The sequence below is a fragment of the Spermophilus citellus genome, assembly GCF_964194105.1.
Source record: "Spermophilus citellus genome assembly, chromosome: 10".
Lineage (NCBI taxonomy): Eukaryota > Metazoa > Chordata > Mammalia > Rodentia > Sciuridae > Spermophilus > Spermophilus citellus.
This window is the reverse complement of record NC_138197.1, coordinates 75,931,412-75,946,286: the sequence shown is the minus strand read 5'-3', so window position 1 is coordinate 75,946,286 and position 14,875 is coordinate 75,931,412. Positions and strand designations below refer to the sequence as shown.

General features: G+C 32.1%; 1 protein-coding gene across 1 annotated transcript; it reads left to right on the top strand.

The window, feature by feature from the left end:
• Positions 1–390: 390 nt before the first annotated feature.
• On the top strand, positions 391–9,542 carry LOC308658835 (olfactory receptor 6C75; the record flags this gene model as incomplete). Its single annotated transcript, XM_081311754.1, has 2 exons — positions 391–538; positions 8,755–9,542. The coding sequence occupies 2 exons, from the start codon at positions 391–393 to the stop codon at positions 9,540–9,542; spliced, it is 936 nt and encodes a 311-aa protein (XP_081167880.1).
• Positions 9,543–14,875: the final 5,333 nt, after the last annotated feature.

Genomic DNA, 14,875 nt, shown 5'->3' with positions numbered 1-14,875 from the left:
GTGAACCACCATGCTATTCTCCATACATTACTAATTTACCTTTTGAACTAAAATTTATGAGTTATTTCTCCACATATTCACCAGTATATCTGTGGGGCAGGGCTGTTTGGTTTGCTTATTTTGTTAACAATAATCATTCTAACTGGGGCAAAATGGCATCTCATTGAAGTTTTGATACAAAATGATGTCTTAATCCACTTTGACTAAAGTATTTTTCACTGTAACAGAGGAAATTAAAGGATCATTGTCACCCTCAGGTGGCTTTCCATTTCCTCTAAAGATGGAATAATTCCAGATCCAAACTTAGATATTTATTAAACTAAAACTTGTGTTTTTTTTCTTTGTGCTTTCTCCTATAGGTTTGATAAGACAAAAAATAAGCAAAAAAGAATGAGAAACCACACAGAAGTAACAAAGTTTATCCTCCTGGGATTGTCAGATGACCCCAGGCTGCAGGTAGTAATATTCATCTTTCTCTTCCTCACCTACATGCTCAGCATCACTGGGAACCTGACCATCATCACCCTTACCCTGCTCGATCCCCATCTTCAGACTCCCATGTATTTCTTCCTCAGGAATTTCTCCCTATTAGAAGTTTCATTCACAACTGTCAGTATACCCAAGTTCCTAGGTACCATTATTTCAGGAGATAAAACCATTTCCTTTAATGGCTGCATAGCTCAGTTATTTTTTCTCATTCTCCTGGGAGTCACTGAATTTTACCTTCTGGCTGCCATGTCCTATGATCGTTACATTGACATCTGCAAGCCTCTGCACTACATGAAAATCATGAATCGAAAAGTCTGCAAAATGCTTGTCTTTGCTTCCTGGATGGCCTCATTTTTAATCATCTTCCCTACTCTCATGTTTCTGCTACAGCTTGATTACTGTAGGTCCAATATCATTGACCATTTTACCTGTGATTACTTCCCCCTACTCCAACTTTCTTGTTCAGAAACACAATTCCTAGAGATAATGGGGTTTTCCTATGCTCTGTTTACTCTGATGTTCACTTTGGCACTAATATTTCTGTCCTACATATATATCATCAGAACCATTTTGAAGATTCCTTCTACTAGTCAGAGGACAAAGGCCTTTTCCACGTGTTCTTCTCACATGATTGTCATCTCCATCTCTTATTTTAGCTGCATTTTTATGTATATTAAACCCTCAGCAAGAGAGAGATTATCATTGAGCAAGGGAGTGGCTGTGCTAAACACCTCAGTGGCTCCTATGCTCAACCCCTTTATTTACAGCCTGAGGAATCAGCAAGTCAAGAAAGCTTTCACCAACATGGCAAGGAAGATTGTGTTTTTCAAAAGCAGATGAAAAAATGTGGTGTCTTGAGGTAAAGGCATATTGATGTGGTAATTAAAATATAGAAGAATAATATTTCAGTAGCCAATTCAAATCAGTATTTCTCTCTCTTTCTTTCTTGTTCATTCATTCTTTTTTCTGTAGAGTTTATAAACATTTATTTAATCTATTTCCCACTCTAATTAGTCATCTTCTCTCTTTCTGATATGCCACTCTTCCAATACTTGTTGATCAGAACCTTTTAATAATAATTGTTTTACCAAAAAATGTATATCATGTTTTGCTCAGGAAAAGACATTATCCTCAGGTATAGAATAGACAATATTTTTAAATATTGGTGTATTTTACTTAGTATACATTGAAAATATATTTTGTGATTTTTTACTTACTTTTTCCAGAAATTCCCTTTACTATTTTGCAAAAGGAAATATTATAAACATTATATAATTGATTAAAAATTTAATTAGTTTTCCTTGAAAATTTGGGAAAAGAAATATTATCCAGCTATACCACTTCTTGACATTTATCTAAAGAATAAAGTCAGCACAATATAGCAAGCTGTACATGTATACCCATCCTTAGTGTAGTGCAATCCACAATAGCCAAGTTATGGACCCAGCCTTGATGTGCAAAAACAGGTGGATGTACAAAGATCATATGATATAAATACACAGTGGCATTTTATTCAGCCATAAAGAAGAATGAAATTGTGCCATTTGCAGTAAAACTGGTAGAATTAGAGTGCATGTTTAGCAAAATAACTCAGACCAATAAAGTAAAGAATCTTGTTTCCTATCATGTGTTGGAAGTTAAAGAGAGAAGAGAAAAGAAAGCAATCTCATGAAGATAGAAGAAGAGAGGTTTGGGGCTGGGGATGTGGCTCAATCAGTAGCGCGCTCACCTGGCATGCGTGCGGCCCGGGTTCGATCCTCAGCACCACATACAAACAAAGATGTTGTGTACACCAAAAACTAAAAAAATAAATATTAAAATTCTCTCTCTCTCTCTCTTTCTCTCTCTCTCTCTCTTAAAAAAAAAGAAGAAGAAGAGAGGTTTGTAGGGCAAAAGAGGGGGATGAGAGGATGAAAGTGGGAAGAGTAAGAGGAGGTACTGGGGAATTAAACTGATGAAATTATGTATATGTATTATATGAATATGTTACAAGGAATCCTTCTATATGTGTCATTCTTATCTACCAATCATAAAAGATAAAAGAAAAGGGGCTGGAAACATAGCTCCGTGATAAAGTGGTTACCTTTCTTGAGATTTTGCTATTTTTCTATAGTATCTCCAACATCTAACAAATTAAAATTTTTACTTATTGTGTATCAACATAATGAATTACCATATTCATTGTTTGTCTCTATCCAATCTATGTGGATAGGTGTCTTTGTCATTTTTCTCAGTTGTTATTTCTAAAGAATCTAAAACAGTGCTAAAATTTGTACTGTTTTTGTTAATTTGCACCTAAAAATTGCATCAAACAAAGAAATGAGTAAACACAAACTTTTTATTAAATTTATATAGAGAGGCAATGAGAAATGAGTCAGATTACTAAAAGCAATGGAAATGAAAATAGCAATATACCATTTCTGATTTAGGACAAGTATGGCCCTAAATTATATTTAAGAGTGGAAGTTTTTCTTCACTGGTAGCCATTAAACAGGTGTATATCTGGTGTTCATGTTACCAAGAAGCCTAAACGTAGCCAGATACAAGACTTTACACTGACTCATGATCATTAGTTAAATTTTGCACCAGGCACTTGTGTAGCCAAGCATTTCAAAAGAGAAATTAAAGTGTCTGGTGCTTGAATGAGTCTTCCAATGGAACTAGATTATTTAGGTGTTTGTGTTCCATGTGACTTTCCAGCAAAATACCCATTTGAAGGAAGATATATGGTAAGTAAGAGGATAAGATGACTAATTTTGCAAAAGATGTTGTTACCTACCCTGAATCAATTATCTAAATACTTAATAATGGACTCATGAAAAAAATATAGCTATGGGACCAAGGATTAAATTTAAACCTGAGTTTCCCAGAGGTCAAACTGCCAATATCAGAGACCAAAGCTGATACAGCTCATATGCTAGAGGAAGAAACCAGAAACCTGACAGCAAATTCTTATTTTTACACACACCCCACACTGCCTTCATGAAGGGGATTACCATTTGCACTGTCTTATTCAAAATATGCATTTGTTTTTGTTTCTCATGGTTCTCTTCCAGCAATTATCATATTTAGTTTACTATTTTCTTTAATTTCTGTCACAAAGAGCTAAATAAATTGATTCAGAGAAATAAACTCATTTTACATTATAAGAAATGAGGCAGAACTTTGATGAATAATTTTCCTTATTTATGGAAACATAGCATCTAGTTCAACAACTGGAGCTTTTAGAACATATATAGTATCATCAAGGATCTTTCTGATAAGAACACACACCATGATAAACTAGAATGGGACAAATTTGGCAGATAGAGTGAGCATCTATGCAAGGAAAAACATGATTACTCAAGGAGTTGTAGGTCCCACAACCATCAAGCAAATTAACTGGCTAAGGAAAAAAAACAGTTATATATTTATATTATATTTTTTATATATTTTATATTCTATATGTAATTCAAACAAATGAAAATATGTATATCCAGAATATGTAAAGAAGTGTCAAAACACAACAAAAAAGAAACACATCTTTTACATGGCCAAATATCTAATACATGACTTTACCAAAGGCCATATACAAATGGCAACTAAGTGTAGTAAAAGATCTTCAATATAACTGGTTTCTGGGTAAACTAAATGAAAGTCAATGGAATCCTCTAGCTAATAAAATGACTAATATTTAAAAATCAAAACTTGAAAATGAAATACTCAAGAGGAGGTGGAGCAAGAGAGACTCACACATGGCAGATAGGGAAAATAATGGTAGAATTTGACATTTCTTGTGATATTAAATACACACATAACAACAACAAATCTCAACGATCCCACTTCTAGTTATTGTAACCAAGTAAAGTGAAAATTTACATTTATTACAAACACATCTCTGTTAATATGCATAGCATCTTTATGCAGAATTGCTATAAACTGGAGATCACCCAAATGAACCTAAAAGAAAGTTACAAATACAAATAAGAAAAGAATTAGTTAATATGTTGTAGACAAAATACATCCATAATTTTTAACTTTTCTTTCCTTATTCATAGTTGTAACCATATTTTTAAATAATTTTTCTTCTTGGTATTGTAAAACAAAGACCAAAACTACATATTCATATATTTTCTTTCCTTTACTTTGCATATTGGCAACTGATAAATAGTATCCCTTCATTCACTTGGGAAAAATATGATTTCAGTCTTGAATTTCAAAATGAACTAAAGCTAAGATAAGGTCTTATCATTAGTAAACTAAAACAATGGGTTTAAGGCAGTCTTCAGTCTTCAATGGCATTATTTTAAAAAGCTATATTAAAATATTCATTTACTTCTTGATTAAATTGTATACTTAAGGTTTAATCAGTTATGTTCTGTCAGAGTTATATGTCTATAAACCATTATGGAAAATACTGATATAAATGAAAGATCTGCTAAATTTTGTGAAACCATATAAATTGTTACATTCATGAGAGGTATGGCATGGTTTTAAATTGTTATTCTATGCCTGGGTTTTCAATACTGTATTGGTTTTGTAATATATTTCAACAATTCAGGTCCACCTGGAAACTGAAGATGACCTTCTTTGGAAACAGGGATTTTGCAGATATCAAGTTAACATGAAATCAGTTCTATAGATTAAGACCATTTCCACTTGTCTTCATTTAACTACAGATATTGTATAAAGAATAGTTTTAAATGATTCTGACCTACAGACAAACACATATCATTATTTTTCCAATGATATTTTTAATTAAACATGAGCATGCTTAAAGCATATTACTCAAGTATTGATTCTGATTATTGATAAATTTCTGTGACATACATGAGTTTAATACAGGTGTTCTTTTTGATAGTTTCTTTCTTGTGCATATACTCTGTATTTCTTAGCTTTTTTCTTTACCATAGCAATTTTATGTATTAAATAATTTCATCTCTACCAAAGAAACAGTGATCTACCCAAATTTTGATTGAATTTTAAATATTTATGTACATGGATACCTGATAAGCATCAACTAAATAAAACTATAAAAATAATGATGTGAATGGAGTCTTTTTAGTTCAAACCAGTGTGTAATAAGATAAACTGTGAAGGAATATTGTTTGCGATGGACTTGGATAAGTCACTATGAGATTTTTAAATAATATAAAATTCTCACTCCTTCAGTAAGAGTAAAAAAATAAAAACTAAGTTTGAATTCAACACATAATAAATATGCCAAAATAATTAGTAAATGAATAAATGGTAGTAATGATAAACATGACCAGATTTTCTATGTTATCAGTCAGAGAAACTGTAAAACCTTAAAAGGTAGCCTTATATCTTTTGTGATGTAGAATAATGGAGATTGCTTTAGGCCATTCTAAACCATCACAATGAATTCTTAGTTTTTCTCTAAAATAGAAAAACTCGTGCTTTCACAGTTTTGTATGCTGCTAGAGTGTTAATCTCTATTAATCTGTTCTTTTGTTTCTTCTCCTTGTGAAATCATAGATTATGAAGAAAATGGAAATTGTTCTAAGCCTTCCTGAACTTTGATTTCAGACCACTATCACCCATGTATTTCATTTGAAATTAAATACTAATTTGGACTACTGTTAAGCACTTGGTGTCCTGAGAACACCAGTCTCCAAGGTGTCTTTTGTTTATTCATTCAACTAATCCCCTTGAGCCCATTGTAAATAAAGAAGATAAAATTAGGGCTCACCTGAATAACATTGCTTCTGTAAAATAGGTTATATCATCTTGTTCATCAGGCTTGGGAAGACACTACAATTAGCCTTCACTTCAACCTAACTTATTTCAAGTATCAAGATAACACTTGTTTAAGAGACATAGGTAGGATAACCTGGGACCTTCCATCCTTAGTATATTTGGGTACTGTATGCAAAAGGATTAATGTGTACCATTCTTGTGAACACTGTAGAGAAGCTCTTCTTGTTCTTTAATTAACATTTTGAGTATCTGGTTACAATTATAAGATGACAGAGGAAAAGCAGATTGAAAAGTTCTTGAACAATTCCAAAGTAGGCATATTTAGACAAGTTAATAAGTCATTAGGAACGTTGTTTGGCTAAAGTAGTCATATTTACCACAAAACTAAGTATGTTTTTGAAGAATATAATATTTCTTAATAATATACACTTTTATTCATACAACCAATTTCTGTTATATACATTGTATATAATTAAAATGAAACCACACAAATTCCATGAAATATATAAGTGAAAGACAATTTCAAAAATGCTGGAAGTCAATAAAATAATACAATACTTTTGTTCATTATAGCATAAATATTTAGTGACTGATAGAAATATATGATCTGTGTGTGTGTGTGTGTGTGTGTGTGTGTGTTTGTGTGTGTCTAGATATCAGGTTACAATCATTTGTACTATAGTCAATGCCAGAAAAATTAGGAATAATATTTGTACAAGATCCAAAATAATTTACTTGATAGTTTTTAAGATAGAGCATATAAACTTTATATTTTACTTTGGTTCAATGTGGATTTATATACAGTGATTAACACCCATTATATAAAAGTAGAAGACAAAAATCTGCCTATCCTATGAGAACAAAAGAGCAGATAATGAAAAGTTGGAATATATGCCTTTCAGATCATTTATAGATTAAAAATTGGGGTAAAATTGATTCAACTATTAAACTAGTTCTCTAATCCTAAAGAAATGTTTTTCTATTCTATAGCGCTAATAACTGTGGAAAACTTGGAAAGCAAAAGAGAAATATAGATTTAGAGAATTTGGATACTTAAGAATTTTGAAAATGATCTTATATGAAAGTATAACTAAAGAATTTAAATAACATTTGACATGAACAAACAAATTTTGTGTGACACCAATAGTGATACGAGATGCAAAACAAAAACAAAAACAAAAAATGATTTTTGCCTCCTCAAACCTTACCTTGAATGTTGAATTCAAAAACAGAAGAAGTAATATGGGAAAGTGCTTTATTGTATGGAAAATAAGACAAATAGGAGTGCCTCCAGTTTACAAAAGTAAAATTGGTGAAAATTTAAGTACTGCTTTATATAACAGAGGCCATTTGAACAGATTGGTAGTTGTCTTGCAGTACAAAATTTTGAACTTAGACTGGTAGTATCCTCCTATACATTGGATATTTACATATATGATTATCATGGACACATTGCTTTGGATGACTGAGTTATCTTCATAGTTTGTAAAGGTTTGAATGGAGGAAGAGAAAGACATCCTTTAAAGTAAAAAATATTTTTAAATTAAGAGGAAAGCAACATCAAAAAGTCACTCCAGAGTACTGTGCTATACTGGGAGTGAGTTCTCAAGTGTATTTTTTTAAAGATTTTAATCTTTTTCCTTGTTTTAAAAAAATATATTGAAATATTCAGAAGACAGAGATTCATACTAAAATTATGAGAATATAATGAAGGAAATAAAGGAATAATTAATATTTGCAATAACAGAGTTTTAAAAAAGTATTTTGTGTTAAGGCATTACAAAATTATTTTTCTCTGAAACAAAAGGTAGCAGTTGTTTTAAAATTGTGTGTGTTTACATGTTTTCCTTTTTCTTGTATATGTTTAAGGTGTATAATCATGTTATATATGTGTGTGGGTATATATATATATATATATATATATATATATATATAGTGAAATGATTGCTACAGTCAAGCAAATTACCCCACCCATCACCTTTCTGTATATTTTTTGTCACAAGAACACCTAAAGTCTGCTCTCAAAGCAAATTTTTAGGATACAATATAACATCAACTATAGTACTCATGTCATATATTAATTCTGTAGTTCTATTTATTCCACATATCTGTACCCTTTGAAGACATTACTATATATATATATATATATATTAAATATAGCATAATATATAAAATTATTTATATGTATATACATCTACACACACAATGGAATATTATTTAGCTTTGTAAAGGAGATACTGCCTCATTGGCATTTGTGACATCATGGATAATCCTGAAGGACATTATTCTAAGTGAAATAAACCAGACACAGAAAAAAAATTTTTTTCTACTTGTTTCTTTATTAGTGTAATGGGTTTCTTATTTCTTCACCTACTTTAGAATTAACCTAGAGGATACCTTGATAAAGAGAAAAAATAATGAGAAATTCCACTGCAGTAACAGATTTCATTCTTCTTGGACTGACAAACGACCCACAGTGGCAGGTTGTACTTTTCGTGTTTCTTCTTGTTACCTACATGCTAAGTGTGACTGGGAACCTGATCATTATCATCCTCACCCTTTCAGATCCTCATCTGCAGACTCCCATGTATTTCTTCCTTCGGAACTTCTCCTTCCTAGAAATATCATTCACTTCTGTCTGCATCCCCAGATTCCTCGTCACTATTGTGACAGGAGACAGAACAATTTCTTACAACGGTTGTGTGGCTCAGTTATTTTTTTTCATCTTCTTGGGAGTGACAGAATTTTACCTCCTGGCTGCTATGTCCTATGATCGCTATGTGGCCATCTGCAAACCTCTTCATTACACGACCATCATGAGCAGCAGAGTCTGCATCCTTCTTGTCTTCAGCTCATGGCTTGCGGGATTCCTGATCATCTTTCCACCAATCCTCCTTTTGCTGCAGTTGGATTTTTGTGCCTCCAATATAATTGATCATTTTATCTGTGACTCTTCCCCAATTCTGCAGCTTTCTTGCACAAACACTCACTTTCTAGAACTCATGGCGTTCTTTTTAGCTGTGGTAACACTCATGGTCACCTTAACATTAGTTATTCTCTCCTACACAAATATCATCCGGACAATTCTGAAAATTCCTTCCACAAATCAAAGGAAAAAAGCCTTTTCCACTTGTTCCTCCCACATGATAGTTGTCTCCCTCTCTTATGGCAGCTGCATCTTCATGTACATTAAGCCCTCTGCAAGGGAGAGGGTGACGTTAAGCAAAGGAGTAGCTGTGCTCAACACTTCAGTGGCTCCTCTCCTGAACCCTTTCATATATACACTAAGAAATCAGCAAGTAAAGCAGGCCTTCAAGAGCATGGTCCAGAGGATGGTATTTTCTGCAAATTAATGAATGTGATTCTGTGGAAAAATGGACCTCTTGAGGCAAAATTGAATGAAAAAATACATAAATTATTTCAAATACTTCATTTCACTCTGTTGGTTAGGCATATTTGTATATCAAATATATATAACCTCTTGTTCCAGTTAGCCTAAAAACAGGGTCTTAACTATTTTAAAGTTAATATATAGATCTTGTACCTGTGTAATTAAATTTTAGGTAAATAAAAAATCCCTATTGTTTCTCATATCAAATCAAGATAGATTGTGAATTTACTCACAAAATAGATAGTTATAAAATAAGAAGTTTACTAAAACAACAATTAAGTATAAAATTTATTTTTTATTAAAAGGATAAAATTTGTATCTTAATTGCTCTAAAATTCCTTTTTGATGTGATCAGAAATATGTTATTAAACTAAATTCTTTTCTAAATGAATTTATCAATAAAATGTAGTAAAATGTGTGCATATATTAAATAGAAATTTAAAATAAAATGTGTTTTCACAAATATTATCTCTGGCAGGGCAAGATGGTACACAGCTGTAATCCCAGCTACATGGGAGGCTAAAGCAGGAGGATTGCAAGTTCAAGTCCAGTCTAAACAAGTTAGCAACACTTTATCTCAAAATAAAAAGAATAAAAAGAACTGGGGGTGTAGCTCAGTGGTAGAGTGGCCCAGTACCAAATTACCAGAATCCAAAAAGAAAAAAAGACAATGAGTTTCTCTGTTGTTTAATTTGAGGCTGTACTGATTTTTGTATTATTTTTCCTTGGCGGAAGTGGTGGGTGGAATGAAGCAATATTTAGAAGATACGATACTTACTTTATTATTTTTCCCTTGGTAATATTTTCCCTAAAGTAAATTATTTAACTCAGAATTTCTCTGTTTCTGCCAGTCAAATTTTAAGAAAGGAAAAGTATGGTGTATATATATAACTTATTTGATATGAAATACTTAAATATGTATCTAAATTTCTCTAAAATGCTTTCTTTGATGTAACTGGAAATAAAGAAATTGTTATTGTCAAAAATTGTTTTCCTGAATGGTGTTTAGATTTTTTCAACTGATACAAAATTGTTTTTTCCTACTGACATGATGAAGAAAATAACAAAGACTCTAGAATGGTGTGATATTCACTCTATAGAATGGCTTGGAAATGGTGAGATCTGAATTCTGAATGTACTAGTTTTCCTCTATTAGTCAATCTAAAATACTGTCTTCATCCTTCTGTTGTCTCTTTCACAGAAGTTTCCATTCTCTTCACTCATTCAAAAAATGATTTTTTAGCTTAATTAGCTTATTCCATTATTTTATAATTATGTCAAAGAAATGATTTTGGAGGTAGTTGAGAATTGTAAAAAATAAAAAACAACTTGTTCAAGCACAGTTGCTATAATTAATGATTCCGTCAAGCCCAATGTGTCAAAGAAAATTTGTTATCTTGGGACAGTAGCTATGAGTCCAACTAGATACAAGTAAGGGACAGGTTTTAGTTTCTTGATTTTCAACTTGGTCTGATATCTGATTAATGTAAAGAGCTCTATGTGTTTCCTAAGTCCATAACAGAAATACTTTTTCTTCTATACAATAATGTCTTTTAGCACTCAGCTATTTTTTTTTTACCACTGTGCTTTCATGGAATGGCCTACACTATTTTTCCCAAGCAAATTCTAACATAATGTTTCCACAAAGTGAAAAGTAAATGATAGTTTTATTTGATTATGATTTTTTATTGAGGAATTTGTAAAGAAAGAAAACAGTGCTTTTGTAAGATTATAATAAGTAAGCAGAAATGAGAAACTGAAAATCATGAATGTGAAAAAGCAATATGTTGAGTTAAATACATGTACACAATAGTTAGATGATACAGATTGGAAAAAGAGAGAGTAAGGTAAAATTGATCACATTGACTGACAAACACATCTGAATAAGTTGACTATAACAGTTGATAAATAAAATACATAAAATTACTATAAATTCTTCCAAAATTAATACAATTGACCCTGAACAACATGGCTTTGAACTTCCTGGGTCCACTTACATGCACATTTTTTTTTTGGAGATTTGTGACAATTTGAAAAAACTTGCAGACAAGCTACATAACCTAGAAATATTAAAAAAAATTAAAAGAAAGTTATATCATGAATGCATAAAATATATAGAGATAATAATCTAGTTTATAATTTACTACCACAAAACATATGCAAATCTATTATAGAAACTTAAAATCTATCAGAAATTCTGCACATAAACACAATAAATGGTGCTATTTCCAGTGAGGAGACATGTAATCACAAGTAAAGGATGCTTGAAATGAACCATAGTAATACTATACTACTATACTATAATACTATACTACATACTCATTTTGTGGCCATCTCTTGTTGCTATTTTAGGGAGCTCAAGTATTGCAAGTACCCCCTTAAAACACCCTATGATGCTAATCATTTCCTCATGAGCAGTTTGTTGACTGTTCATGTACTCAGTAAGGCCTCCAATTAGCAGCAGGATATCAGTAATTAATCTTTGGAAGAATTAATGTTATACATTAATTTTCAACTGTGCAGGGACTTGTCAACCCTAACCCCAGAATTATTCAAAGTTCAGCCTTATGCTCTAAGGTGAAATAGTATTGTAAAGTATTGTAAAACAATGAAATTCTGATTGCTGAGGTTTTATGAAAAATGTATCAGACAAACATTGATGATCATTTTTATAGACTTTCAATAAATTATTTATAGTAATTTTTATTGTTCACACTGTAATATTTCATTAAAAAGTCTTCCTTCAAGCATATGTAAATTGTATGTATGTAGCATTCACTGTCTCATACTGTGTTTGTAATCACTGGACAATGTCACATTATTGTTTGTATGATACAAAAACGTATACATAGTCATTTGATTTTCATTAGTGAATAATCATCTTGGAAGTTGATTCTAGCAAAGTTAAATGGTTGCTAAGAATGAAAACTCCTTAACATTATCTCACATTGGAATTTCCTTAATTCTCATTTCCATGAAACATTCCAGAATTTCTAGATATTAAAAAATACTCAACAAAGCAACATTCATACACCGAGCATTGAATCACTTGAAATTATAACAGGTGGTGGTTGGCTAAAACAAAATTATAATCATTAAGATCTGGCATGGAAATGAAGGGAGACCCTCATTGCTATATAAAATTACATATAAGAGGTTGTGAGGGGAATGGGAAAATAAACAAGGAGAGAAATGAATTACAGTAGATGGGGTAGAGAGAGAAGATGGGAGGGGAGGGGAGGGGGGATACAACAATTACTAATAGGGCATTATGTAAAATTGTGGATGTGTAACCGACGTGATTCTGCAATCTGCATTTGGGGTAAAATTGGGGGTTCATAACCCACTTCAATCTAATGTATGAAATATGATATGTCAAGAGCTTTGTAATGTTGTGAACAACAATAAAAAAAAAAAAAGATCTGGCACTAGGGATCTAGCTCAGTGATAGAGCACATGCCTAGCTTGCCTGAAGACCTGAGTTTAATCACCCTTACTGCAAGAAAAAAGTGAAAGAAAGAGAAAGATAGAACAACGAGAGATTATCACCCATGAAGTCTAGTAAGAATCATACAACCAGGCACTTTTGGAAGAGTCTTAATTATATGTGTGTCTGTATATGCACACTTACTTGGAAAGGTGAAACAAATAAAGAGATAATTTAATTAGAATAGAAAAAGAGGATAGGAGTTATTTTTAAACATTGCATGGCATTTTCTGTCTCATTTTGTACTTAATTAAACTCCTCTAAGATAAGAATAAATGCCTTAATGTTTTTCTTTTTCTTTTTTTTTCTTTATTGATACCAGGGATGAAACCCAGGGGCACTTAACCACTGAGTCACATCTCCAGTCCTTTTTATTTTTTATTTTGCGACAGGGTCTCACTAAGTTTCTGAGGCTGACTTTGAACTTGTGATCTTCCTGCTGCTGGGATTATAGGCCTGTGCCACCACATCAAAAAATATTTTTCTAAAAAATCTACTTATTTAATGTTTCTTTTTTTATTGGTTTATTTGCTTGCTCACTTGGCAAACTTCTTTAATGTTTCTATAAAAGTAAACCACATTTGTCATTGTTGTCTTCATCTCCTCTTCCTCCCCCTCCCCTTCCTCCCCTTCCTCCTCCTCCTTCTTTTTTTTTAGGACCAACTTGATAACTCAGGAATGATGGTGGCATTTTCCAGTTCTATGTATCTACTTTCTATATTATCTTTACGCTTTCATAAAAATTATTTTTCTTTACCTCTAATTCACACAAGGCTAAGAGAACTGTTTAGGTACAGTCATTTAATAATGCTATCTTCAATATCTTCTAAAATTAAAATAATTAATACCATTTAATCTTTGAGGAGAGTGGCAGAAATGTGTGAATAACTGTAAAGAATCTCAAAGAAAGGAGACACAGAGACAAGGTGCAGGGCAGGGAAGGTGGCTAGGAGACCCTTTGTCCAAGCAGCCACGTTTATTCATAACAATAGGTTACATTAGGTCATTAGTACCATAACCACATTATTGTTTAGAATATCAGTAAGGTTGCTTATTCTGCACTTATATTTCATAGTTGCAATATGCAATGTTAGGAGGTTTGTGAAGTTAACTTGTCTGAAGTTACTGTTAGGTGGGCAGCTTGATGAAGCATTGTAGCTATCAAACAAGCAAGTTCCTTTATTTCCAGGAGTTATGTGCCTAAGATTAAGGTTAAAGCTGATAAGACTCTAGCATGGGGGACATTATCATAGCAACTGGGCATTCTATGCCTTTACACATAAAATTTTCCAGGCACCAAGCATGCCACAGCCACCAGGGACCTCAATCCCAAACACAGAACCCCTAAGGCTCCCCTTTCTTGGTTTTTAAAAGGCCTTTTGGATGAATAATATTTGTTTCCTTCTTAATGTTGGTGAAGGCAAAAAAAAGTAGGGTAGGTATTGTTATGTTGTAGCAAGTACAGCATAACAATCCCAGTATTAGTAAACAACCACCTATGAATAATTGTTTGACCCAAGTAAAGTTGGGTAACCACGAAGTTAGCCAATCCAATAAGTCTAAACCTTCATCATTTTGTCATATCTTATCAATGATATCATTAAAGTAATTTAACTCCTTTGAAATGGAATTACTGTTATCACTTAAGTTAAAGCAGCACTTATTATTAAACTCTTGACGTGCTTCACGATGTAATAGTAACAAATAATCAATTGCGGCCCAATTGTCAAATATGGTGTGACGATGTTGTTTTTGTTCTTCATGAAGCATATTAATTGCCATAGAGGTATAATCAATATCATTTACTA